Source organism: Acomys russatus, chromosome 2 (genome assembly GCF_903995435.1).
Source record: "Acomys russatus chromosome 2, mAcoRus1.1, whole genome shotgun sequence".
Lineage (NCBI taxonomy): Eukaryota > Metazoa > Chordata > Mammalia > Rodentia > Muridae > Acomys > Acomys russatus.
In genome coordinates, this window is record NC_067138.1 from 8725028 (window position 1) to 8751496 (window position 26469).

Below are 26469 nucleotides of genomic sequence, written 5' to 3' on the forward strand. Positions count from 1 at the left end.
GGATGATCTTGAAGGTGACCTTGAGGGTGACCTAAGGCTAGTCCTGCCTCTACCCCTCAAGAGATGGGATGACAAGTATGTACAACCATGCCTGGTTTCAAGCCACAAGACTTGGCTATCACAAAGAAAAAGAAAAAGCCTTATCTTTCCCTGCTGCTGACATGGCATCTTAGGCACATGCACAGAATACACGGTCCACATCCACTGTTCTTTCTGCCATCTCATCACCCACTCTTAGTCCTGGGGGTGGGGGGCAGGGGGGACAGGGCGGGGGAAGAGCCAATTTTCAACAGGAAACAGAACACATCTGTGGTATAAGAGTTCTACACACACAGAGTTCTACACACACACACACACACACACACACACACACACACACACACACACACACACACACACAAAAGAGTTCTACACTTCGAGACAGAGAAAAACAAAGTATTTGCTCAAAAAATAAAGGAACCTGCCAGAGCAGACCTACAAGAAAAGACTAGAAAGTCAAGCAGGAAGCTGCACCACAGTGGGGCTAGTTTTCATCTCTCTGCTGGGGGAAGTCTTGTCACTCGCCCACACAGGCCCACTTAGTAACCTTCCATGCGCAAAGAGAGGCCTCACCATCAGTGAGCCACCAAGGTCAGGGAATTGCCATTTTTCACACAGTGACATACGGCTGTCTATATCACTAAAGACCTACCCTGGCTTCAAAGGCCAGGTGCTGTGGTTGGCTTTGAGTGCTGGTGAGCCTGCCATCGATTCACACTCAAGCTGTGCAGTGAAGGGAAATTTACACTGAAATGTATCTACCCACCCAGACATTTTGAGTACCCTCGAAAGCCACATCTTTTACTTTTATTTTATTTATTTAGTTGTATGTGTATGGGTGTTTTATCTCCATGTATGTGTACCACATGCGTACCTAGAGCCCTTGGAAACAAACAAACAAACACAATCAGATTCCCTGGCTCTGGAGTTAAAACAGTTATGAGTCCCCATGTGGGTGCTGGGAATTGAACCCAGGCCTTCTGAGAGAGCAGCAGCTGGTCTTAGCCACGGAGCTGCATCTTAACATGAGACCTAAGGTTGTTTTTTTTTTGTTTGCTTGGCTAAATGGTTGGGTTTTGTTTTGAGACAGGGTTCCGTATAGCAAAACCACTCATTTCTAAACTCTCAGCCTTTTGTTTCCAGGCACAGCTCCGGATTCATCAGCTGCAAGGACAGCCCAAAATAAATTTAAAATTTAAATTTAAATTTCCTTTAGCCTTTGGGCCTATAATTTGAGTTGTGGCAAAGAATGGCCCCACCTAATGAAATAACATTGCCTTTCTTCATCTGCACCTCACACTGCCATACAAACCAGGCTCTTCACCCTGAATAAGCCCAAAACACCAAATCCCAAAGTCTGATTCAGGCTGTGGGGGGCCCAGAAAAGCTTCAGCCTTGGCCATTCCATACATAGAGCTGTCATTAAAGGTGGTAAGATCTAAATCTAAGTAAGGAGACAAAGTTATGACCAGATTATGACCGTATGTCAGGGCCCACCTCAAACCAGACCCTAAAGACTCCTGCCCAGGGCCAGACACCACAGTTCTTCCAAATGGAGAGAAATTAAGACAAGAGGGGCTAACACAGTTGCTCAGGAGCAGTCTCAGATCTGAAGAGCTGCCCTGCCTCGCCTTCACTAACCCTTTAGGGTTCTGGTGGTCATGGCACAGGTAAGTGGAGCATAAGCAGATGCTAGCAGTACCGCCTCTGCTATGTCCTATGTCTGGCTCTGAAGCCTTCTCGGCTTCCAGGGAGTAAACTGACGGAGGCAGCATAAAGTTGGTCTTGATTTTACTGAGATAAACTCTTCTCAAATGGTATCTGTTGCTTGTGGCTCTTGAATTCAGTAGGTACACTAGGAACAAGAGAGTGCAGGGAAACCCCCCCGGAGATCCCAGAGCTGGAGATGTGACAGTTTGCTTCTGTCTGAAGATAAAAAGGTTTCTATCTATGGTGAGAAGGTTTCTACCAGCACTGAAAACAGAGGCCCTAGGCTCTGAGACTAAGAGTCTGTGGCTGGAGGTCAAGAATGTCCAATTAATTAGCTTGGTGTTTACCTCAGTGGGGGAAACCCAAGAATGAATGAATGCTTCATTTGGTGCAAGTCTAACTTCCTTCTTATACGCCTTAGCTGGGATTTGTATAAAGTGTACCTGTCTTTAGCTGTGAATCCCAGAAAGAAGGCTCCTAGAAACCGCATGGTGGCCTGGGGAGGCAGCTCAGTGGGTAAAGCATTTCCTGCATAAGCATGAGGACCTGAGTTCAAATCCTCAGACCCCACACAAAGCTGAGCTTGGCACCATACAGCTATAACCGTAGCCCTGTGTTTAAGGGTGCTCCTCAGAGTGCTCTATGGGCAGGCAGTGCAGGAAGCCATTAAGGAAAAGACAGGAGGAAACCAGAGTGGGTGGATACCACAGACTATCCCTGGGTACCAGCCAACAGGCTAATAAGTGCACACATGGTAACAGGATTGGAGCCTAAAAACAAAAGTAAACCCATGGCAGCTAATTCTTGTTCTCTAAATATATCCTCTCCTGAAAAGAACCAGGGCTTACTGGAGAAATGGCTGGAGCCAGGGCGGAGCTGGGAAAACAGCAACCTCCTGGAACACCACACTCTTTCCTAAAAGAAGCTGTATCCTTTAATGACGGATACAGGAACCGCCAGGAGGATCCGCTGGTGACCAGGTAACCGGGATGGCAACCATCAGAACAAACAAGGACAGTAAAAGCAACAACCGCAGTAACCTACTGAATAAAGTAAAAACCAGCACCCAACAGTCTGTGAGCGGGTTGTTTAGGCACTCAGGAATATAGACGCATATAACAACAATTAATGAAAAAAACAAGACCATGAATTTGAAAGAGACCAGGGAGGGGTGTGTGGGAGTGTCTGAAGGGAGGAAAGGGAAGAGGAAAATGATGTAATTATATTATAGTCTCAAAAAAATTTAAAAAAGAATTCAGTCTGTATTGATCTATAAATCAGAGTTGAGAAAAAGAGACAATTGATGGGGGGCTGTTTTAAGTAACAAATGCAAAGAAATCAACCACCATAGTAATTGATTTGGGAATAAGAAAATAACTACAGATGTTTTTTAAAATCCAGTGGAGGGAAAACAGAGTATGTACATAATAATAGGCTGAGGCAGTAGCCCTGGAGGAACATAAGTGTAAGGGTGGCCTGAGCTACATAGTGAGACCCTGTTCAAGCAAAACAGATGAAAAGTGTAAGCATGAACAAACTGCAAACCAGAGGAAACTTCTACAAAATAACTGGCTTGTGCTCTTCAACAAAGGAAGTCTGTGCTAGGTGCCTGATGGAGAGGCTGAATAGAATATGTGATTGCTGATTTTCTTTTCTCTTTCCCCCATTACTGGTACAACAGACAAATTTTCATAAGGAGCTAGTCATGGTGGTGCATGTAAGGCCAGGACTCAGGAAGCTGAGAAAGAACATGAATTCTAGACCAGCCAAGACCATACAGCAGAGATCTGGCCTCAACACACACACACACACACACACAATCCACACACACCCCATACACACTCCACACGCACACACTCCACACGCACACACACATGCGCACGCGCGCACACACACATACACACCACTCCCTTCTTTTAAGGTGGGCACTCAGTGGTAACTTGCTTACCTCTCACGTGTAAGGCCCTGGGATGAAATGAAGAGAGATAGAAGTAATAAAAATAGATGGCTAGAGGTGATGGCTCATACCTAGAATTCTAGCATGTGGGAGGCTGAGGCAGGAAGATTATGCTGAGTTCAATGCCAGCCTGGCCTACACAGTGAGTTCTAGAACAGTGTAGACTATAAACCGAGACTCTGTCTCAAATAAAACAAAAAGTTGTCTGGGGCTAAAGATGGGAGGAGAATATGGCGAATCGTGGGGGCTTGGAAGGGACTAAACTGCTCTGTATTTTGATTATGGTGGTGTTTACACAAATATAAGCATGTTTGAGCCCATACAACTACATGACAAATAAACCAATTCAACATACATACACACTCTAGTTGTTTCTATGTGGCAACTGAAAACACATATGCTGCAAACAGAGGAGGAGGGCTGCTTATGGTAGGGTTCAATAACGGAAATGAGAATAAAGACAAAATACAACAAAAAAACAAATAAAGCAAGAAAATACATGAGCCAAACAATGATGATAATAGGTCATGGACGTTTGATAAGTGGATGGGAAAGAAGAAAATAAAAACAAAAGGAAGAAAATAAGGAGTGACAGTATAGAGTGGGATGGTTTTCGAGGGCTGCTAGGGGAGGAAGGAAGAAGGCATCTGACTCCTGGGCCTGCAGATCTAGGTTGTCAGCCACAGCAAACAGCTTGATACGATCAGAGGCCAGGACAAAATTACTTCTCTATCCTGGCTTTTGACTCCTCGGCTCTCTGAGCATACTGTGACCTCTGTAGGGCTGTTTACATCTACAGAATTATTTTTCCTTTCCTTTCTTTCTTTTATTTTTTCTTTCTTTTCTTCTTCTTCTTCTCCTCCTCCTCCTCCTCCTCCTCCTCCTCCTCCTTCTTCTTCTTAAGACAAGGTTTCTCTGTGTAACTCTGACTATCCTGGAAGACCATACTGTAGACCATACTAGTCTCAAACTCACAGAGATCCACTTGCCTCTGCCCCCAAAGTCCTGGAATTAGGCATGGCGCTACTGCCCAGCCCCATCCATAGAATCCTAAACTACTTGCCACTTTTGCTCTTTCCACTTTTCCAGGAAACGGCAACTTAGCACCCCAGCATAAACATATAAAAAATTGTATTACTAAGTCAGTTAGACCTTGAATCAACTCTGGAGCCCTGATGCAATTTCTGGACCAGCAACGGTACTTACATGTACCTCTTTCTCCCTCCTCCTAGGTTCAAACCTTATTCCGTAGAAAGCCTTGTAAGCCATCTGGGCAGTCAGCCAACTATGCGTTCCCAGCAACACTCAGATATCAGAACCATTATAAACGGCTCTTCCATTAAGGGCGGGGATAATTATGCCTTCCACAATTATCTTCCTTTCAAGAGATAAGTGAAATAACACACAGCACACAGTCTTATCAGAGTACCTGGCACTTAGAGATGTTCAGTGTTAGCTTTCCTTTTCCCTCAGACTCCCTAGAACATCAAACCTTACAGGTAAATGCAATTTTATTAACATAAATGGAAAAAACTTCACAGCTCAACTTTGGTCCATTGGCATCTGGGGTGGATTTGGAAACTGGTACCTCCGAGGGTCCCCATAGACATGGCCAGAGGCACTGCACACTGGGACAGCTACTCTGCTCACCACCCAGTGCCAGTGACAAGCACTGAAACTTCAGGGTGCCAACTCAGAAAGGATGAATCCCTCCCCAATTCTGAAAATAACCTAATGTCACAGTTCAAAGATGAAAAGTCAGAACGTCTGTGTAGCTAAAGATAGCAGAGATAAAATTAAAAGATGAGTGACACTTTCTATATAAACAAAAAGTTGGGTCCCAGGTGGCTTTACCAGAGAATTCTACCAGATGTTTAAAAGAATAAAATAAACTGACTACAGAGTCTTTCAAGTACAGAAGAGGTGGGGATACTTCCCTTTCTTGTCCTCTGAGGCATTATTATCTTCATAGAAAACCAGACAAAAACTGACAAGGTGGCTCACGCCTGTAACCCCAGCACTCAGGAGGCAGAGGCAGGTGGGTCTCTGTGAGTTCCAGGTCAGCCTGGTCTACAAAGCAAGTCCAGGATAGTCAAAGCTACCCAGAGAAACCCTGTCTCAAATAAAAGAAAAAAGAAAAAGAAAAGAAAGTCTGTCTCAAGACAAAGGTGTCACAAGGAAATAAAACCACAACTCTCTTACAGTTAAAAAAAACTCAACACACTTTCAAACTCAATCAAACAATAAATAAGCACTTAAATACCGTGACCAAGTAAAATTTATCCTGGTCATGCAAGGCTGATTAATATCTAAAAACCATTCAGTGTGTAAAATATGTCATATCAATAGAGTGGACCAAAAAGGAAAAAACAAACAAACAGACCCACATGATTGACAAGCACTAACAAAATCCATAACCTTTCAATGATAAAAACACTTACCAGGCTAGGGATGGAGAGGACTTCTCAATATAAAAAGGGCGTATTCGTGAAAGTACCAATGCTAACACCATTCTTTTTCATTTTTAACATTTACTTAAGTGTGTGTGTGCGTGTGTGTGTGTGTGTGTGTGTGTGTGTGTGTGTGTGTGAGCGCGCGCGTGTGTACACACAAGCCACAGTACATACGTGGAGGTCAGAGGATAACATGAGGAAGTCAGTTCTTTCCAAACTCGGGTAATGAGGTTGTTAGGCTTGGCAGCCCCTTTACCTCCTGGGCCATCTTGCCAGCACCTAACACAATTGTTTGTGGTTTTTTTGTTTTTGTTTTTGTTTTTGTAGACAGGGTTTCTCTGTGTAGCCTTGGCCATCCCGGACTCACTTTGTAGACCAGGCTGGCCTCGAACTCACAGCGATCCGCCTGCCTCTGCCTCCCGAGTGCTGGGATTAAAGGTGTGCGCCACCACGCCCGGCTTACAATTGTTTGTGTTTGTTTGCTTGTTTGGGTTTTTGTTTTTGTTGTTTTGTTTTGTTTTTGAAACAAGGCCTCACATGCAGACTCACAGATCTACCTGCCTCTGCCCCTCAAGTGCTGGGATTAAGAGCATGTGCCAAGGAAATCAGCTTCCCAACACAATTCCTAGCAGTGGAAACCTGAGTCTTTCCCCAGTCAGTAGGAACAAAAGGACGGAATCCCCTTCTGCCATGCCATCTCAGCGTGAGAGCAGAGGTTCTAGTCAAGACAACGAAGCCAGAAAATGAGCTGCTACTAGTGTTAATGAAGAATTTTCCCCACACCCGGCATGTGGGGAATGCTGGCCAAATATGAAGTTGTGCTTGGTTGCTGTGGCTGTGGTTGCAGGTCAGGGCTCCATATTGAGAACGGCTCCTATTGACTAGGATGTCACAGTGACCAACCATCAACTGACACCTTCCCTTCTGCTGCCTGTTTAGGCATTGGGTTTGCCAGATGAGTCTAAGCGGGTGTGTCTGCCAAAAGCAACCATGGATAGCTTTAAATGCAGCTCAACACAGGGGTGTGTGTGTGTGTGTGAGAGAGAGAGAGAGGGGGAGAGAGAGAGAGAGAGAGAGACAGAGGGAGAGAGAGAGAGAATTTCTTGTAACTCAATCTAGCAACATGGCTACAGTGGCTGGAATACAGACATACCCTTAGCACACACCTTTAATCCCTAAGAAGAAGGTAAAGTTAGTTGGTAGAAGGCAGCACCAATGTTTGAAATTGATGTCTAATTGAAGACGCAAAGTGACAAACCAGAGAAAGGTTTGACAGACGGAGTCCCGGAAGATTAGATTGTACGGAGGCTAGAAGCTTCCAGGACTAGTCCTAGGTTAGCAGACAGAGGCAGTAAGCCCCTGCAATGACAATTAGGTCTGGAGAATAGTTATACAACAATTAAATTAGGTGAGTAAAAGTTACTTTTACCATTGCACAGTTCTCAAGTGTGGGTTTGTAGACGGCAGCATCATGTGAGGGCAGAGCAGGGCAGGGCAGGTGTGCATCCCTCAGTTACGGCTGGATGACAACTCTCCCAGCTGTACAAGGCTGGCCCTAGGAAGCACTCCAGTGTCTTACAATAAAGCCTTTTAGCTAACCATGGCTACACTAGCAAATCAAGCAGGAAGATGCTCCAATGAGCATGCAAAGCAACCCCCACCTTAGCCAGAGATTACACAGTACATTGGCAACAAAACGGACTTTTGGATTGGGCATTCTGGATTTCAACTCCGGCCCCATGTAGAGCACACAAGGCTACCCCAGGCCTGTGCCGGACATACAACCTAGCTGAAAGCACTTACATTCTTTATTTATTTATTTTATTTTTTCTCTTTTTGAGACAGAGTTTCTCTGTGTAGAATTCTCCATTTTATTTATTTACTTTAAAAAAAAAAGATTTATTTTATGTGTATAAATGCTTTGTCCATAAGTATGCATGTGCACCATGTGTTCCTGGTGCCTGAGGAAGTCAGAAGAGGGCTTCAGACGCCCTGGGGTTGTAGTTTATGGATGGTTTTGAACCACCATGTGGGTGCTGGGACCAGGACCAGGACTCTCTCTCTGCCAGTGCTCTTAACTGCTGAGCCATCTCTCCAACCCATGTTTTTATTTTAACAACATACCTTCTCATGTCTTGAGGCTCCACAAAACATCCAACAAGCTTTCAACTGTGTGTGGTCTGACTATAGCAACCGACCGTGTCCACCTAGAGAAGCCCGTGGACACAGCCACACATACCCGGCCCACCTAAGGTATGGAAGCATCCACTCCAAGTCCCCAGCATGGATTCAACAAGACGAAGCCTTTTTCCTTATGGCCTGCAGCAGGTCTGTCCACACCAGCCAGGCCGTCTCCCCCAGCCCACAACCCGGAGCCTTCTTTCCACTGCCCTAAGCTTTGGTAACGGTTTCATGCCTCTTCATTTGGAAGACACTTTACCATGTCAGCCCAAGGAACTGAATGTTTGCCTTCTTTGCCCAAGGAACAGTATTGATCAATAATTATATGCTTCGTGACATCAAATCCTCTTGTCGACCCTCCAAGGAAAGACATGATGCTATTTCACAGAGGAAAGAACACCTCTGACCTGATTCAATGGACACACAGTGCCCTGTTACAGTCAGAAGGGAACCATGAATTTGGTAGAAGATACAGGAAATGATTGTTAGAAGAGAAAGGCGCTTTCCTTGTAAGTTGAGAACGTCCCCATCTCCTGAATCTATAAACTGTGGTCATTTGGAAGCACGGGCTCTTCTCTCTTTACCACTTATGCAATTATGCAGGCTTCTATTCCTCTCCCTAAAGGCCTGTCCTGCCATTCGTAAGGCACTGAATCCAGTCTCCAGCCCTGTCAGCCACGTGAAGGGAAAATACTAACCCTTCATATTTGCAGATTTTAGGCAACTGCACCACCTTTTTATGTTTCGTTTTATTTTGTTTTTCAAGACAGGGTGTAGCCCTGGGTGTCCTGGACTCACTTTGTAGACCAGGCTGGCCTCGAACTTACAGTGATCCACCTGCCTCTGCCTCCCGAGTGCTGGGATTACAGGCATGTGTCACCATGCCCAGCAACTTATTTTTAATCCAATATAATTTCAGTGTTCTTTGATTAGGGCACAGTTATTGGAGTCTGTAAATCTGAGCTGTTATATGGCAAAATGTCCACTCAGGGTAAATGACCAAGCACTCAAGCTAGTCTACCAAAAACTATTAGTAACGGTCTCTATGGCTGGCTGCATGCAGCTGTTACCAGCAACCAACTCACCAAGGTTTGGATCAATATCATTTTAAAGTCAGGTTTTTATGCCAACATCTGATCCTGTTCTACAGGTTTGGCTTTACATATAATAAGGGAGCAGGAAAGAGGGAGGGGACACCAGAGATGTCATATGAGGATCAAGATAGAGTCATCACTCTCTTTGGACCCACATTCTTAAGCCAGGAATTTCAAACTTGGAGCCCGTGAGTGATTCCAAACCTCGCAGAAAGCAAGGTGGCAGCCTGGAGCCATGCTGTCACGATGGCTGTATCTGGCCTACAGATTTCTCCAAGAATGTCACCCAAGGGAGTAATGTCCCAAGAATGTACCGCAACTGAAATAATGAGCTGTGCCTTACAAAACGTGTTCAAGGTTCCAACAGTGAGGCCTGGAATGAAAACCACTAAGAGAGTAGCAGTGAGCTTAGTAAACAGGCAGGGGCTGAGGCAGGAGGATTATGAACTTCAGGTCAGCCTAGACTACATAACAAAAACTAAAGGAACTGAGAGAAGGGAAGACGTCATCAGAGTATATCATATGAGAAAATTTTTAATTAGAAAAGTAAAATTTTGTTATTAAGAAAACAGTTAAGCCTGGTGGCGGTGGCACACGCCTTTAATCCCAGCACTTAAGGCAGAGGCAGGCAGATCTCTGAGTTGGAGGCCAGCCTAGTCTGCAGAGCAAGTTCCAGGACGGCCAAGGCTACACAGAGAAACAATGTCTAGGAAAAAAAATCATAAATAAGTAAATAAACAAATGAACAAACAAAATTTAAAAGCTAAAAAAATACTAGGCAGCCACAATCAGGTTAATTATAGGCAAAATTATACTTTGGAAGGTAATGGACAGAAACAGATGACTATAAATTAGTTTCACATAAAACTATGATTGTAACATAATAAATTACGCATGCATTTCTTTCTTTTCTTTTCTTTTTTGGTTTTTCGAGACAGGGTTTCTCTGTGTATCCATGGCTGTCCTGAACTCACTTGGTAGACCAGGCTGGCCTCGAACTTACAGAGATCCACCTACCTTTGCCTCCTGAGTGCTGGGATTACAGGCATGCGCCACCAACGCCCGGCTACACGTATATTTCAAAGTAGAACTTTTGTTCCAGTGGCAGGGAAAATTTTTTTAAATATTTAATGTGGTACCTTTGCATTTTCAACTATAAAGGAAAGAGATCCCATAAAGCAAAAATCAAAGACAGGACAAGTAAGTGGGAGGGAAGCGATGGCTCAGTGGGTAAAGGGCCTGATGAGCAAGCCTGATGATCTGCGTTCATACTCAGGAGGCAGGCTGGGGGTGTGGCTCAGTGGTAAAATGTCTAGAACATACAAGGTTTCCAATTCAATTCCTGGCCCCTGATAAGGGGGAAATTCATCAAAAACAACTGTGAACTGGGTGTGATGGCACATGCCTTTAATCACAGTATTTGGGAGACAGAGGCTACCAACTGCAGCCATAAGGTTATTGTGTAATTCTTTTCGTTTTTAAAGATTTATTTATTATGTATACAGCATGCATCAGATCACATTATAGATGGTTGTGAGCCACCATGTGGTTGCTGGGAATTGAACTCAGGACCTCTGGAAGAACAGTCAGTGCTCTTAACCCCTGAGCCATCTCTCCAGGCCCTTGTGTAATTCAAATGCTGATTTCTGTATACCACCCCCCATATCTTGTGGCAAGTCTTGTTCTGAGACTCTCCTGTCTCCATGTTATGTAAACACTGCTCCCCAGTTGTCCCCTGGTGTGCCGATAAAGCCAATTGCTGAGCAGGGGAGAGAATAGGGCTGGACTTCCTGCCAGCCAGGGGAGGAGGAGTTAGAGGAGGAAGTCGGGGATTCAGCCACCACAGGAGAGGTCCAGGGGACATCAGGAGAGAGAGCTGGAACAGGGGAAGCTACAAAGTGCAAGTATCCCCGGGATGTAAGCTGGGAGGAAGCCAAGTGAACTTAGAGGGTTAAGAATAGAGTAATAACTGCTCAGTTATTATATTGTGTAGCTTATTATTAAACACATATAAAAGAGTCTCAATTCTTTGTATGACAGCCAGGTTAAGAAACTGAGAAATAAATCAGTTTTATAAAAATAACTTTTACTTTGCATTTCTCTGATGACTAAAAATGTTGAGCATTTCTTTAAGTGTTTCTCAGGCATTCGATATTCCTCTGTTGAGAATTCTCTGTTTAGTTCTGAGCCCCGTTTCTCAATTGGGTTATTTGATTTAGTGGTATTTAATTTCTTGAGTTCTTTATATACTTTGGATATTAGACCTTTGTCAGATGTAGGGTTGGTGAAGATCTTTTCCCAGTCTGTAGGCTGTCACTTTGTTCTGTTGACAATGTCTCCTGCTTTACAGAAGCTTCTCAGTCCCATGAGGTCCCATTTATTGATTGTTGATCTTAAGGCCTGGGCTGTTGGTGTTCTAGTCAGGAAGTTGTCTCCTGTGCCAATGCGTTCCAAGCGCTTCCCTATTTTTTCTTCTAACCGATTTAGTGTCTCTGGTTTTATGTTGAGGTCTTTAAATCCACTTGGACTTGAGTTTTGTGAATGGTGACAAATTTGGGTCTAATTGCATTTTTCTACATGTAGACATCCAGTTAGACCAGCACCATTTGTTGAATATGCTATCCTTGTTCCATTGAATAGATTTGACTTCCTTGTCAAAAATCAAGTGACTATGTGTGTATGGATTCATATCTGGGTCTTCAATTTGATTTCATTGATCAACCAGTCTATTGCTGTGCCAGTACCACACTGTTTTAATTACTACTGCTCTACAGTACAGCTTGAGATCGGGTATAGAGATTCCTTCAGAAGATCTTTTATTGTATAAGATTGTTTTAGCTATTCTGGTTTTTTGTCTTTTCATATGAAGTTGAGAATTGACCTTTCAATGTCTTTAAAAAAATTGTGTGGGTATTTTGATAGGGATTGCATTGAATCTGTAAATTACTTTTGGTAAGATGGCCATTTTTACTATGTTAATTCTCCTGATCCAAGAACAAGGGAGATCCCTCCATCTTCTCAAGTTGTCTTTAATCTCTTTCTTCAGGGACTTAAAAGTTTTTTTCAAACAAGTCTTTCACTTGCTTGGTTAGAGTAACTCTTAGATATTTTATCTTGCTTGTGGCTAATGTGAAAGGTGTAGATTTCCTAATTTCTTCCTCTGTATGATTGTCATCTGTATATAGGAAGGCTACTGAGTTTTTTGAGTTAATTTTGTATCCAGCCAATTTGCTGAAGGTGTTTATCAGCTGTAGTAGTTCTCTGGTGGAATTTTGGGAGTCACTTATGTACACTATCATATCATCTGCAAATAGGGATAATTTGACTTCTTCCTTTCCCATCTGGATTCCCTTGATCTCCTTTTGGTGTCTTATTGCTCTGGCTAGAACTTCAAGAATTATATTGAAGAGATATAGAGATAGTGGGCAGCCTTGTCTGGTCCCCAATTTTAGAGGAATTTCTTTGAGTATCTCTCCATTTAATTTGATGTTGGCTATTGGCTTACACCCATTAGAATGGCTAAGATAAAAAATTCAAGCGACACCACATGCTGGCGAGGATGTGGAGAAAGAGGAACACTCCTACATTGCTGGTGGGAATGCAAAGTAGTACAGCCACTTTGGAAATCTATCTGGAGCTATCTCAGAAAACTGGGAATAGGGCTTCCTCAAGACCCAGATATTCCACTTCTTGGAATATACCCAGAAGATGCTCCAGCACACAACAGGGACATATGTTCAGCCATGTTCATAGAGGCCTTATTCATAATAGCCAGAACATGGAAACAGCCCCAAGTGTCCCTCAGTAGAAGACTGGATAAAGAAACTGTGATACATTTATACTATGGAATACTACTCAGCTATTAAAAACAAGGAATTTCTGAAATGTGTGGACAACTGGATTGAACTAGAAATGATCATAATGAGTGAGTTAACCCAGAAGCAGAAAGACTCAAATGGTATATACTCACTTATATCTGGACACTAGCCCAAGGGGCATGTCCCATGAAAGTCTTCACTTATCAGGAAAGTGGGACGGAGGGGAGGACATCCTCTTGGGACTTTAGGTGAGAGAAGCATGGGAGAATGGGGAAATAGAAAGATCCAGAGGGTCCTAGAAACCTACAAGAAGAACATTATGACAGGCAGAGCTGGGCCCAAGGGTCTTGCTCAAACTATGGCACCAGCCAAGGACAATACATGCAGTAAACATCAAACCCCTACCCAGATCTAGCCAATGGACAGGACATTCTCCACAGTTGAGTGGAGAGTGAAGTCTGACTTTCACACGAACTCTAGCGCCCCATATTTGACCACGTCCCCTGGATGGGGAGGCCTGGTGGCACTCAGAGGAAGGATAGCAGGCTACCAAGAAGAGACTTGATACCCTGTGAGCATATACAGGGGGAGGAAGTCCCCCTCAGTCACAGTCATAGGGGAAGGGAGTAGGGGCAAAGCGGGAGGGAGGGAGGAATGGGAGGATATAAGGGATGGGATAACTATTGAGATGTAATATGAATGAATTAATTTTAAAAAATAACTTTACAGCCGGGCGTGGTGGCGCATGCCTTTAATCCCAGCACTCGGGAGGCAGAGGCAGGCGGATCGCTGTGAGTTCGAGGCCAGCCTGGTCTACAAAGTGAGTCCAAGATGGCCAAGGCTACACAGAGAAACCCTGTCTCGAAAAACAAAAAAAAAAAAAAAAAAAAAAATAACTTTACAACAAAACAAGTTCCAGGACAGCCAGGGCTATTACACAGAGAAACCACGTATCAAACAAAACAAAAATTATAGTAGCCCTGCCTTATTCAGGTTCCCAGCCCATTCTAGTAATATCTTCTGTCTGAAAATACCACATGGAAAATCTCAGAAGCAATTCACTATTCTTAAATAACTTTTATTACAGCATATTGGCAACAATTATAAAATTTCTCCATTTTTATTGCTATTGTCTCTTACTATGCTTGATTTAGGAATTAAGGTTTGGCCGGGTAGTGGTGGCGCAGTAGCTCTGTGTGCGGTGTGAGAGGCCTCGCGAATTAATTGTTGGTGAAGCTCACCGCCCCCTACTTTCAGAGCATCTGTGGTGAGGCTTCTTCTGTCAAACAGGCATGATGATTTTAGCAGGTGAGAAATGGAGCAAGGAGGCTGGAGAGATGGAGCACTGGTTAAGCGTGTGCTGCTCATCCCAAGGACCCAAGTTTGGTTCCCGGCACCAACACTGGTGGGTCACAGGCACCTGTAACTCTGGCTCCTGGGATCTGATGCTCTCCTGCCCTCTGTGGGCACTTGCACACATAGAGTATGCACTCACACAGACACACGCACACAAAAGAAAATGACTTTATAAAATGAAGTGAGGAATGTCTCTGTCATCCTAGGCAGCTAGGAGTATGTGAGAAGGCTGTTACTATCTGTGCCTCAGGGTTCTCATATGTAAAATGGGGAGAGGAATGGTATCTACGTAAGAGGTGAGAGGGTTGGGAGGCGGCTATGAAATTGCCTGAAATACTGCCTAACATATGTGAAGCTCTGAAGGTGTTGTTTATCGTTGATAGTAGAAATACTATATAGTCCCTTGGGTATACCAAGGCCACACAAATTGTACTGACCCCCATTCGCCCAAGACAAACATGCATTTATTTATTCATTCATTCATTTATTTATTTATTTATTTATTTATTTATTTATTTATTTATTTTTGAGACAGGGCTTTCTCTGTAGCCTTGACTGTCCTGGACTCACTTTGTAGACCAGGCTGGCCTTGAACTCACAGCGATCCGCCTGCCTCTGCCTCCCGAGTGCTGGGATTAAAGGCGATTAAAGGCGTGCGCCACCATGCCCAGCTTGAACCCCGTCCTTCCTCGCCTCCTGAGGTCCCTCGACCTTCTGCAGCCTACAGCAGTCCCCAACAGTCTGAGCTGCACCACGGCCGCTCTTTTATCTTATTGCACCCCCTCTGCCTGCACTTCCGTTTGTCCCTTACCCTGTGGGTAACTGTACGCAGGCAGCTGGAGATTTGACTGTGTGACAGCAACGAGAAGAAATCATGAGCTATCTCCAGCAATACGCCCAGCCCACCACAACACGGCAGGGTGTTCAGGCAGGCTGAGACAGACAGGGTGCCAGCAGCAGTGTGTGTACCCAGCTCTTGGTTTCTGCGGCTGGCCCTAGTCCATTTTACTCCCTGCCCCTTGGAGCCCCTGAACGTCAAGGCCTCTGCATGTGGCTGGCCAAGAGTCACCCATTTTCAAGGGACTCTTCTATAATAGGGGGCTGGACCTTGTTCGTGTATACCTTTTGCACTTCATGTAATACACTTCCCTATAGAATTCTGCCGTAAAGCAAGTCAGTCCATGCCTGTCCCTGCCCTTGGGGGTCTTTCTTAAATATGTTGGCCAGCAGGGCCTCTGCTCAGGATGCCTACAGTGCTTATCTGAATATAAGAAGCCACCAGGCCATGTCCCCAGGCTTGTCTAAGACAAACGCCAGCTTCTCTGAGTCTCCCTTATCTTAAAGTCGCTGTCTGTCTGTCCGTCTCTTTTTTTTCAAGCTGTTGGTGTCTTGTCACACCAGCAGCAGCTCTGTGGTTTCGCGGTGTCAAAGGCAAAAGGGTATTAAGCAAAACAGGGAGGAACTTCTAAAGGAAATGGTAAAGGCAGTTTTAGAATGAGCCCTGTTGTTGGGCCAAGCACTTACTAAAGGCCCTGCTAGGCCCCTCCAGGCCCACATGGAAAGGCAGGAAGGAGCCTGACCCTAGACGCTGCGTGCATGGCTCAAGCTGGTCCGGCAGAACCCTGCCCCTGCCTCCACCCTTCCTCTAACCCCCAAAGCTCAGCGAGAAGACCCCTAGCAGATTCTCCACACCAAGCATCCCCCTCAGAAAAGAATCTAGCTCCACTGAGGGCATTAATAACAGCACAATATACGCCCTGGGAACAGCCAGGCACAGCAGCCTGAGGCTTTGCTGACGTAATCCACCACGTCCTCATAGAAAGCCAGCCCCCGTTGCTCTCCCCAGCTTCCCTTAAGAGAATTCCCGGAAACGGAACAGATTCTCACTCCACAGGCCCTCCCTAGAACTCAGGAACATGTGGCAGTAGAAAAAGAATGTCGCATGTTTCAGAATTGGATTTGCTGGCTCATCTGTGTCACATCTCGATGATGTCAACAACGCTGGGTTAGCCCAGTAGTATGCACCCAGCACTCAGCCCTGGAGCCATATTAGGCCATATAAGCCCACCCAGGGATTTGGCAGCTAAGGGAAGTGGAGAAGTCACTGAGGAAGCCTGGTCCCAGTGGATCGTATTCACAGCAGACCTCTGCTCAGGCAGATCTACAGATCTGCTCACCACTGTCCACTGGCCCCGCCCCAGATACTTCCTGAACCTGCTCTCTTTTTGATTAGAATTCTAGACATATCATTCCACCTAAGTGGTATTCATTTGACAGCATTGTGCAAACCTGTAATTCCCCATCGCACTTAACCCTTTGTAAGGAGGCTCTCTTTTCTTCAAAAGAAAAAGAGAGAGAGAGAAAAAGCTCCACCATACAAAAAGTACAGTTTTGTGCACAAGACTCACCACACCACCAGGAAAAAAACAAAAAAAACAAAAAAACACATGTATCTAACAACAACCAAGTGATAAGAAAGCTTCGCTTAGCCAGATGAAGGTGCCCTTGTCACTTATTGGTTAGTTCTGTTTTATTATTTTCTCGCAATGCTGGGGCCAAGCCTGGGGCCTCACACCTATGAGCAATCACCCTTCTGCTGAACTGCATCCCCATCCTACCTCTGTGATGTTCTTAAAAAGATGCAGGACAAACACTGAACCAGAACCTTAATGAAAAAAAGATGATCACCAGGCATGTACATGAATTTATATCCGTTTCTTCCTCTTGTAAAGATATCAGCTTTAACTGACTTACCTAGCACTGAGTGCTTAGTTAGGATTTCTATAGCTTGATAAAGACCATGACCAAAGGCTACTTGGAGAGGGGGGTTTATTTCATCTTACAGTTAGCCACGGAGAGATGCTGCACACCGGCTGTTCCTTCCTCGTGGCTTTCTTATACACCCAAGACCACCTGTCTGGTGTGGGGCCACCCACAATGGACCGGGCCCTCCAGCATACGTTAATTGCTAAGAAAATGCACCACAGCTTACTCAGAGGCTAAATTGGTGGGAGCATTTTCTCAATAGAGGTTCTCTCTTCCCAAAAGATTTAAATTTGTATCAAGTGACATAAAAATTAGCCAGTATCTAAGTACAATGCCACCACACCTGGAGTCCAAGCCCTAAGGAAGCTGAAGCAAAAGTTAAAATCCTAGGTTACTTTGCCAGATATTGTTTAAAAAAAAAAAAAATACACACACACACACACACACACACACACACACACACACACGGTATCAACTATCTCTCTTTTTTTTTTTTGGAGACAGGGTTTCTCTGTGTAGCCTTGGCTATCCTGAACTCGCTTTGTAGACCAGGCCGGCCTCGAACTCACAGCGATCAGCCTGCCTCTGCCTCCCAAGTGCTGAGATTAAAGGCGTGCACCACCACTGCCCGGCTCAACCATATTCTTAAACGTGCAAAAAGAAAAGACTAAAAGAAAATAGGGGTGTCTATTTATCTTAGGTGAAAAAATGTGAATATGGTCTTCTTTTTTTAACTTTGCAAATTATTTTCTTTTTTTTAAGATGTCCAAATTTTTTTTTTTGTTTGTTTGTTTTTTTGTTTTTCGAGACAGGGTTTCTCTGTGTAGCCTTGGCCATCCTGGACTCACTTTGTAGACCAAGCTGGCCTCGAACTCACAGCGATCCGCCTGCCTCTGCCTCCCGAGTGCTGGGATTAAAGGCGTGCACCACCACACCCGGCTTAATTTATTCTTATTACATCTCAATGGTTATCCCATCCCTTGTATCCTCCCATTCCTCCCTCCCTCCCATTTTCCCCTTACTCCTCTTCCCAATGACTGTGACTGATGGGGACTTCCTCCCCCTTTATATGCTCATAGGGTATCAAGTCTCTTCTTGCTCGCCTGCTATCCTTCCTCTGAGTGCCACCAGGTCTCCCCATCCAGGGGACGTGGTTGCAAATTATTTTCAATGTGCCTGGTTTTTTGATTGCATGTTTTCAGAGTTGGGGGATCATCAAATCTAGGACTTCACAGAAGTGTTCTTCACTAAGTTATACACCCATACCCCCTGATCACTCTCTGCAAACAGAAAGATTACTCCCACCCTGAAAAAGAAAAGAGAGGAAGGCAAAATAACGAAGACCCACAGCCTTTGTCCTGACACCTATGAGGCAAGTCACTATAGTTACACAACACACCCAGGACATACTTGAAATCACTGCCAAACAATTCAACAACAGCCCCTGGCCCCTATTTGTATAAGGAAGTAGAGGGCTGAGGGCCAGCTGAAAACGTGGAAGCTGAACACCGAGCATGACTCACTCCTCTGTCTTCTAATGGTGAATCCCTTCAGGCCACGTTCACCTAGAACCAGCTCAGGCCAAACCACAGCAGCCCTCTAACCCAGAAGCCTCTCTCTGACTTTCAGACAGGCCTTGGAGAACTCTCCTCAGGACAATGGAACCCACACCTCACCCTGCACAGACCCAGACAAACAAGGCTCTACAACCGAGGTCTTTTCAGTCACAGCTGCAATCAGCTTTCAGGAGACTTTGCCCAGTTGAGATACAGGAAAGCTAGCTCTATAGACAGCATCAAGTTCAAACCCATGCCTTGCTATGGTCCTTCAGCCTGGAGGGGCTGGCTGGCCACTGGCTCAGGGGACACATCAGCTATGGCAGAATCAAATGTAAAATCATCACAGTGCCAGAGTCTCAGAGGATTTGAACCAAAAGGGAAGTCACTTTGTTGTAAAGCCACTTCAGAGCGGGGGAGATGGCCCAGCGGGTAAAGCTCTTGCTGTGAAATCCTGAGACCCTGAATTTGAATCCCCGTGGGAAAGCCAGACCACAGCATGTCTGTATTCCCAGTGCTCCTACAGCAAGACTGTGAGGTCGAGACCCATGGGACAGGTTCCCTGCTGTGTGCAGCGGCAAACAAGGTGGAAGCAAGAACCACAAATACCTGAAACTGTCCTGTGACGCCCCCCACCCCCGAGAGTTCCATTGCAAGCATGCCTACACACACACACACATACATACATGCACACACACATACACACATGCACACACACTTCTTTTCCTCATAAACAATTACCACTCCACTGCATTAAAAACCCTGCAAGGTGCAAGTGGACATTGATTTCAGCAGAATTCCAGTCTTGCCTGGCAGGAATGACAGGTGAAGGAATTACCAGGTTTGACCAAAACATAGCTAGGCCACTATCACAGAGACCCTCGGTCCACTGCCGTGGTCAGAGACCCTCCGTCCATTGCAGCTGTCACAGAGACCCTCGGTCCACTGCCACTGTCACAGAGACCCTTGGTCCACTGCGGCTGTCATAGAGACTCTCAGTCCACTGCCACGGTCACAGAGACCCTCCGTCCACTGCCACGGTCACAGAGACCCTCGGTCCACTGAGCCCAAGATTAAGCTGCTCATTGTGCTTCCAAAGTCTGACCGTCCCAGGGCAGAGCCTGTGGGAGAGCTCAGACTGACTTGGCATCAACTGCTCCATCATTCGCAAGCCCTAAATTAGCCTGGAAATCCCTACCCTGCTGCTCCTCAAAGACCATAATACCCAGGCAGATGGCTGTTGATATCTCATTATGATCATTATAAAGCAGGTTAAGATTACCCAGCAGAGCTAATGGACAGCTTCAGAAAAAAAAAAAAAAAGGAAAAAATTTTCACACAATCAAATAAAACCAGGACAGAAGAATTTTGGTATTAAATCTGAGTTTCTTTCTGAACGAATGGAAGGTAGGATAGAGTACTAGAGAAAGGGGCACGCACGCACGCACACACACACACACACACACACACACACACACACACACGGGGGGGGGGGGGGGGGGGGGGGGGGTTTCAGAAACATTAGTGCTCATCGGATGCCCTTCTGCCAAAGGTGGCTCCCACACTTGTTCAGAACCTGGGATATTTCCCCCCAGTTCTGGGATTAAGTCCAAGACCTTGTATATGCAACCACTGAGCCACATTCCTAGCAAGTGTAGAATAAATGACGTGGGGATTACATCTTCACGCTATTTGGGAGAAACTAACAGGTTCCACCATGAAAAAGATCCAGACTGTCGTGGATGGTATTTCTGAATGACCTTGGTAATCAGATTTCTGTTTTATGGCCACCTGACTGCCTGAGCTGGGAAGAGTTGAGGCCTTGTCATGCTTTTCCTGGGATGTACATCTCTGCTCCAGGTTGGTTAGGGTATGTCTAATATGACTGTTAGATAAAGACAGTGCGATCTGTGTGTACATCTATAAATTATGGCCTCCAGAGAAAATACACACACGCACGCGTGCGCCTTCCCTTTGCACAAATGAAGGGTATCTCCTTAAAGCACAGTTGGGCAAGAGGGCCTCTGAGGTTTAAGCTGCCCAGAACTCACTGCCCCCTTGAAGAGTTTGCTCTATTCGTTCTAGGTCCCCGCTGAGCGGGCCAGCCCGGCTCCCCCAAATCAATCCCGTCTCACACGCTCTCCGTCTTCTCTAGAAACACCACACCCAACGTGTCTGTGCCACAGCCAGCCAAATCTTGTTGAGCTGTGCCAAACTGGAGCAGATAAAACATTCTGGAAAAAGATAAACATTCCGGGAAAGAACCACAAGGCTTACGGCTCCTCCCACCTCAGGCAAACATCCAGGTGGCCAGAAAGGAGCGCCTCTTCTCCAGTCGGCAGAGCGCGTGGTGCACAGTTACCTGAGGCCTGTCACAGAGCTAGAGAAAAAAGCCTGAGCTCACTCACTAGAGTTCTCTGGGCAAGTTGGAGAGCTTTTCAGGCAAGGCCAGCTAGCCCCGGCCCCCCCACCCCGTAGGCCACACTGGGGGCCCAGGGACTTGCACAAGCCCCACAGAAGACAGGAGTCCCCACCACCACTAAATACAGTCTGCCCCAGTCACACACATTGCCGAAGCACAGTGCTAACCTCAGGCTATCTAAAGTCCACGCAAACGTTCTGACTAACCAAAGACAGGCTGGAACAGCCACCTATATCAGCAACCTGGTCTGGCCCCTTACCACCTCAAAGTCACCAGCTATCTACTGAAAAGGATCCAAGCCATCTGGCTTAGACTGCTGGACACCAGAAAGTAGAGGAAAGTTAGGGAAAGGAAGTGCAAGTAGTGAAAAGGCCACTGAGCTAACCTCCAGGGATGCTTTCTCCCACCAAACCTCAAAACCACCGCCTAGGGCTTTGGCTGACACCTGCCCAGTGGGAACAGATGGGCCTGACCCACCCTACACACACACACACACACACACACACAGTTAAAGCTTTCTTGAGGTTCCTCCTGGCCAGGAAACACCCTCCAAAAGCTGCACCTAATCATTCAAATCTAAGGACTCAATTTATAAAACTTATAAAACAAACAAACAAACAAAACCTTTCACCCCGTTTCTGAGGTTGTAGCCTCAGCAGCAGCCCAAACATCAGTCCCATGCAAGTCACATGAAGGCAGCCAGGCTAGAAAAGGACCAGCCTCTGGCGCCACCGTCTAAAAATGTTCTCTCTCAGAAAAGTCCTTTTCCAGCTTTCTATTTCAGAATCAATGCAGCAACACACATTACCAAACCAAGCCTAACAGAACTATAGTCACCACTGTCGCTGGACTCGTTTAAACAACTATAAACCTGGGTACTAGTTTTCTTTTTGAGACAGAGTCTGATGTATCCCCAGGCTAGCCTCCAACTTACTACACGGCAGAGGATGAGCTTGAACTTCTGATCTATCCTGCTGCCTCCACCTCTCAAGTGCTACCAGTTTCCGGCATGTACAGCCATGCAGTTTTATGTGCCGGGGGTCAAACCCAAGGCTTTCTGCATGCTAGGAAAGCACTCCACCTGGGCCTGGCCTAGGGTAGTTAACTTTACTAATTAATTTGTCTTTTCCCCACCCCACTTCCTCTCCTGCATAATGCTCAGGCAACAACCAAAAACAAAAGCAAAAGGGCCCAGACACTCCTTGGTGTGGGGACTCACCACCTCCTCTGTGCTGTTTGCTGCCATCTCCTCAGATGGCTAAGGGACTGGCACTTCAAATCCTCCAGCTGGGTTGCTGATTGTTTGCTATCTTGTACGGAGCGCCTACGGTGTCCACAATCTCAGTGAGTCCTAAAATAACCTGTGGGGTAAGCTCAGACAAGGCCACTTCCCACACTAGGGAGGAACACTAACTCTTAACAGGCTTTTAGTTGGTCATTTAAATATTCTACTTTACTCTCTGCAGGACTGACTATTCCTGCTCCTCAGATTAACAACCAAGTCCAGAGGAATTCAACTTTCTGCTCATGTTTGGCCAATTCCAAGAACTTCCTCCCAAACTTGATACGAAAATATTGAAGTAATTACTGGGGAAATTGAGCAAGAGACTATGGGAGGGCCTGCTCTGCCACAGCTCTCTGGAACGTGTCGAAACTCCTGGCACGCTGCCTTGGCTGTTCCTGGGGAGGTGGGGGTTCACTTGGACCACATTCTCCAAAACCTGGCATTAGAAATGAGCAGCCACCTGGCTGGTAAAGGCGGAAACAACCTGTGGTCTGCAGGTCAAACCGAGGTCTACCCTGGGACACTCTCCTAGTATAAGAAACGAAAACCCATGGACCTAGCCCCTGCCTGGTGAAGGCCAGGGTTCAGATCAGCTGGGCAAATAATGTCAGGAAAGTGCAGCGCCCCCCCCCCCCCCCCCCCAGCGATCTGGTTAATTTTAGCCCTCCAGTCCCCTGAGTCCTTAGGCCCCTCCTCTAACCCCTGGAGAGGGCCCTGCTCGCTTTGGTTAAGAGGAACCTTCAGGAGGAAGAACTTAGGGTGGGAAACAGAAGGCGCCTTTGGCTCAGAACTAGCAGGAAATCAAGCCCCCAACTGTGGCAACTTTCTAAAAAGTTCGCTCTCGTTATTTAAATCCTTAGTTACAGTGTTTCGTTTATTCCTTCAAAACAACTGCCTAAAGCCATGCGGTGTGTCGTCTCCATTTACCAGAAAGAACCCTTAAAGAGAAAGTTAAGCCACTTGTTCAAAGGCGGGCTGGAGGCTGGAGGCTGGTGGCTGAAGGATATGGTTTGCTCACTGCCGGTCCTGTCTTGGTGTTGCTACAGGTAGGAAAAGTCTAAACTGATCCCAACTTCAAAACTTCCTGAGCCCTGGGCCAGAACAAGGGTGTCCCCAGGGCCTTCCCTGGTGCCGGGGCCAGAGAGCTTGCGGTCTTCCCAACAGGGCCCCAGCCTCTTGAGACACCAACCAAGCTCTCTTTTAGTTGAGCCCGGAAGCCCGTCTTGGGGATTAAGGGCTCTGAACCAAACCTGGAGGCTGGCGTCCTGAAAGAGATCTTAAGGTAACGTCCTGGGAACCCCGGTGGAGGAAATCCGAGGAGCCCATGTCCTCGGATCCTAGTTCTTACCGAGCAGCGGGGACTCCTCAGGACAAGCGGGCAGCGACAGCAGTGCTGTGGTGGTGGGCACTGGAGCCGAAGTCAAGTTGCTCTTCAGGCCGGGGCCAGAAGCCGCACCAGGAGAGCTGGAGTCGGGACCCGGGTGAGGCATCAGGGAGACGCCTAAAGGAGGCGGCGGCGGCCGCGCGCCCCGGGGCCGGAGCTCTCCCGAGGGCTGCCTGCTGGCGGTGGCGGCGCCGTTCGCGCCGCCTTGCAGCGTGGAGGAGACTCCCACCAGCTGGGGCAGACGGCTCAGGTCGCGGCCCGAGAGATAATAGAGCAGGGTGAGGCCGAGGTGCAGCGCGCAGACGGCCACGAGCAGGCGGCAGGCCCGCTGCAGGGTCGCGCCCGGCATCGCCGCGCTGCCGCCTAGGAGCGGCTCACGAAACCTCATCTTCCCGCCGCGGCTTTAAGAGGGGGTGGGCTACGGTTCAGAGGAGGACGGCCCGCCCGCAGGCCGCCCGCCAGGCTCTACCCGACCGCAGCGATCGAGGGAGGGGCCGGGGAGGAGGGGGCTAGGAGCGCGGCGGCGGCTGCCCGCGGCGGAAAGCCGACACCCCGGGCCGCGGGACTCTAGAGAGATCAGCAGGGCACCACCGGCGCGGAGGGGCACGGGGCGGGGCCTGGGATGGGGGCGGGGCCTGGGATGGGGGCGGGGCCCGAACGGGTTTCCCAAAGGCGAAGTGAGCAGAACCTGAGGGGGCGGGGCCTGAGGGGCGGGGCCGCAACGCGGGTCTTCTGAGTGCGGGGCGGAGCTTGAGGGACAAGGCTTCGGGAGGGGACTGAGGGGCGGAACCTTCAGCCGGGATTTTTCTGGCCGTTAGGGGGAGGGCGGGGCCTGGGGGCGGGGTCTGGGGGCGGGGCCTCGGGAGGGTGGGATACAAGACGCCCCTGCTCTTTAGGACCAAACGTGGCGCTCCGCCAGCCCGACTACGTCTTTGGGTTGAACCGGCATCCTACGCCCAGAGGCGTTTAGCTTTTCTTCCTTAGCCATCACCATGGGGCTTAACTCTCTCCCAAACCGCGCCTCTTCGTTCAAACGAGATGCTCTCGGCGGCCCCACCACTTCCTGGCGTACCCAAAGTCGCGGGTGTGGGCCTGGGACAGCAGCGCGTGAGGCCAGGAGGGCTGGCGGGTGGCCCTGGGGGTAGTGAGAAGCTGGAGCGAAGAAGGGTCGTCTAGGAAACCGGCTTCGACGCCCCGCGAGGCCAGCGGACCGATTCTCTGGGGCGTTCCAAAGATCCTATTAGCCTAGCTGGGTCTACCTGCCTGTGAGGGGCTAGCAAGGAGGAGCGGCTTATTGGGAGTCTTGCTAGGGAAATGACCAAGTTGCCTTACTCTTACTCCCACTTTGGTGTTTGCCGATTTTGGGAAACGCAGGGGGTCAGCCCAACTTGGTTCCAGGTGCCACAGAGCTTCTGTTGCGTGCTGCCTGAAGAGGAGACTCGTGCGTATGGGGATGGGCCTGGCAGCTGCTTTAATTCCCAAGCCTGCGTGCAGAACAGCCCCCAATTTGCAGAGTTCAGGAATCCGAGAGCGGTCCATGCACACCTGTAGTACCGGACTCTGGTTGCGGAGACTGGAAAAGCCAGAGTTTGGAGCCAACCGGGACTACACAGCACACAGATTTCACTGGGTACCGGAGAGAATAGGGTTGCTTGTAACATCTCACAGCTGATGAGCTGTGGAACTCGGGCTCCTGAACACTTTGTCACTACACACTCCTTTACTCCTTGTTGATTTGAAGGTGGAGCCTGGAATGCCTGAGAGGCTTAAGCACCTGAGGCCTTGACCACAAGACTTCTGACCCACCTGTCCTTGAATACGGTGAGAACCTTTAGGACAAGGAATGCTAACTAGTTCTAGCTACTCCTGTATTTGGAGAGTTTATTGTTAATCAGTATATGCCACGAAATAGGGGTAGTTAACTCTCTCTTCATGGGTGAGAAAACAGGCTGAGTAGTTTGACATGGTTGCAGTCGTGCAAAAGGCACTTTTGTTCGCCTGGCTTCCTGACCACCCCTTTGGCCTCTATTTGGACTGCCCCTCCCCATCACTGTTTGTTGATGACGTCTTTAGGCTCTTTTAGATCTATACTCCTTCCTTAGGTGTTGGCACCATGAATTTCTGTCTCCAGCCACATCTCTTCCCTAGCCCCCCCCCTTCCTATACCATCTCAACGGAAGGAGTCCTGCCCACAACAACTTAACCCCTACATTCCACGCCCTCCTCATCTCCCTCAGAGAGAGGCACCATTGCGATCCCAGTACCCTAACACCCAAACTTGAAAGCTGTCCTTGCTCCCAAATGCCGTTCCCAGTCCCCTCAGCACATCTCTCACTGTTACCTTCAAACACCACCTGCAACTCTGTTGCAATCGCCACAAGCCAAGCCTCTGTCATCCTAGCCTGGGCTATAAGGTTGCCTTCTAAGCAGTTACCTGTTTCCACCCCT

General features: G+C 47.3%; 1 protein-coding gene across 1 annotated transcript in view; it reads right to left on the reverse strand.

The window, feature by feature from the left end:
- B4galt1 (beta-1,4-galactosyltransferase 1) overlaps positions 1-24594 on the reverse strand; it is a 51158-nt gene extending 26564 nt beyond the window's left edge. Inside the window, exon 1 of the mRNA XM_051157772.1 lies at positions 23986-24594. Coding sequence (XP_051013729.1) covers positions 23986-24409 — 424 coding nt within the window. The 5' untranslated portion in view covers positions 24410-24594. The remainder of the gene's footprint in view (positions 1-23985) is intronic.
- Positions 24595-26469: the final 1875 nt, after the last annotated feature.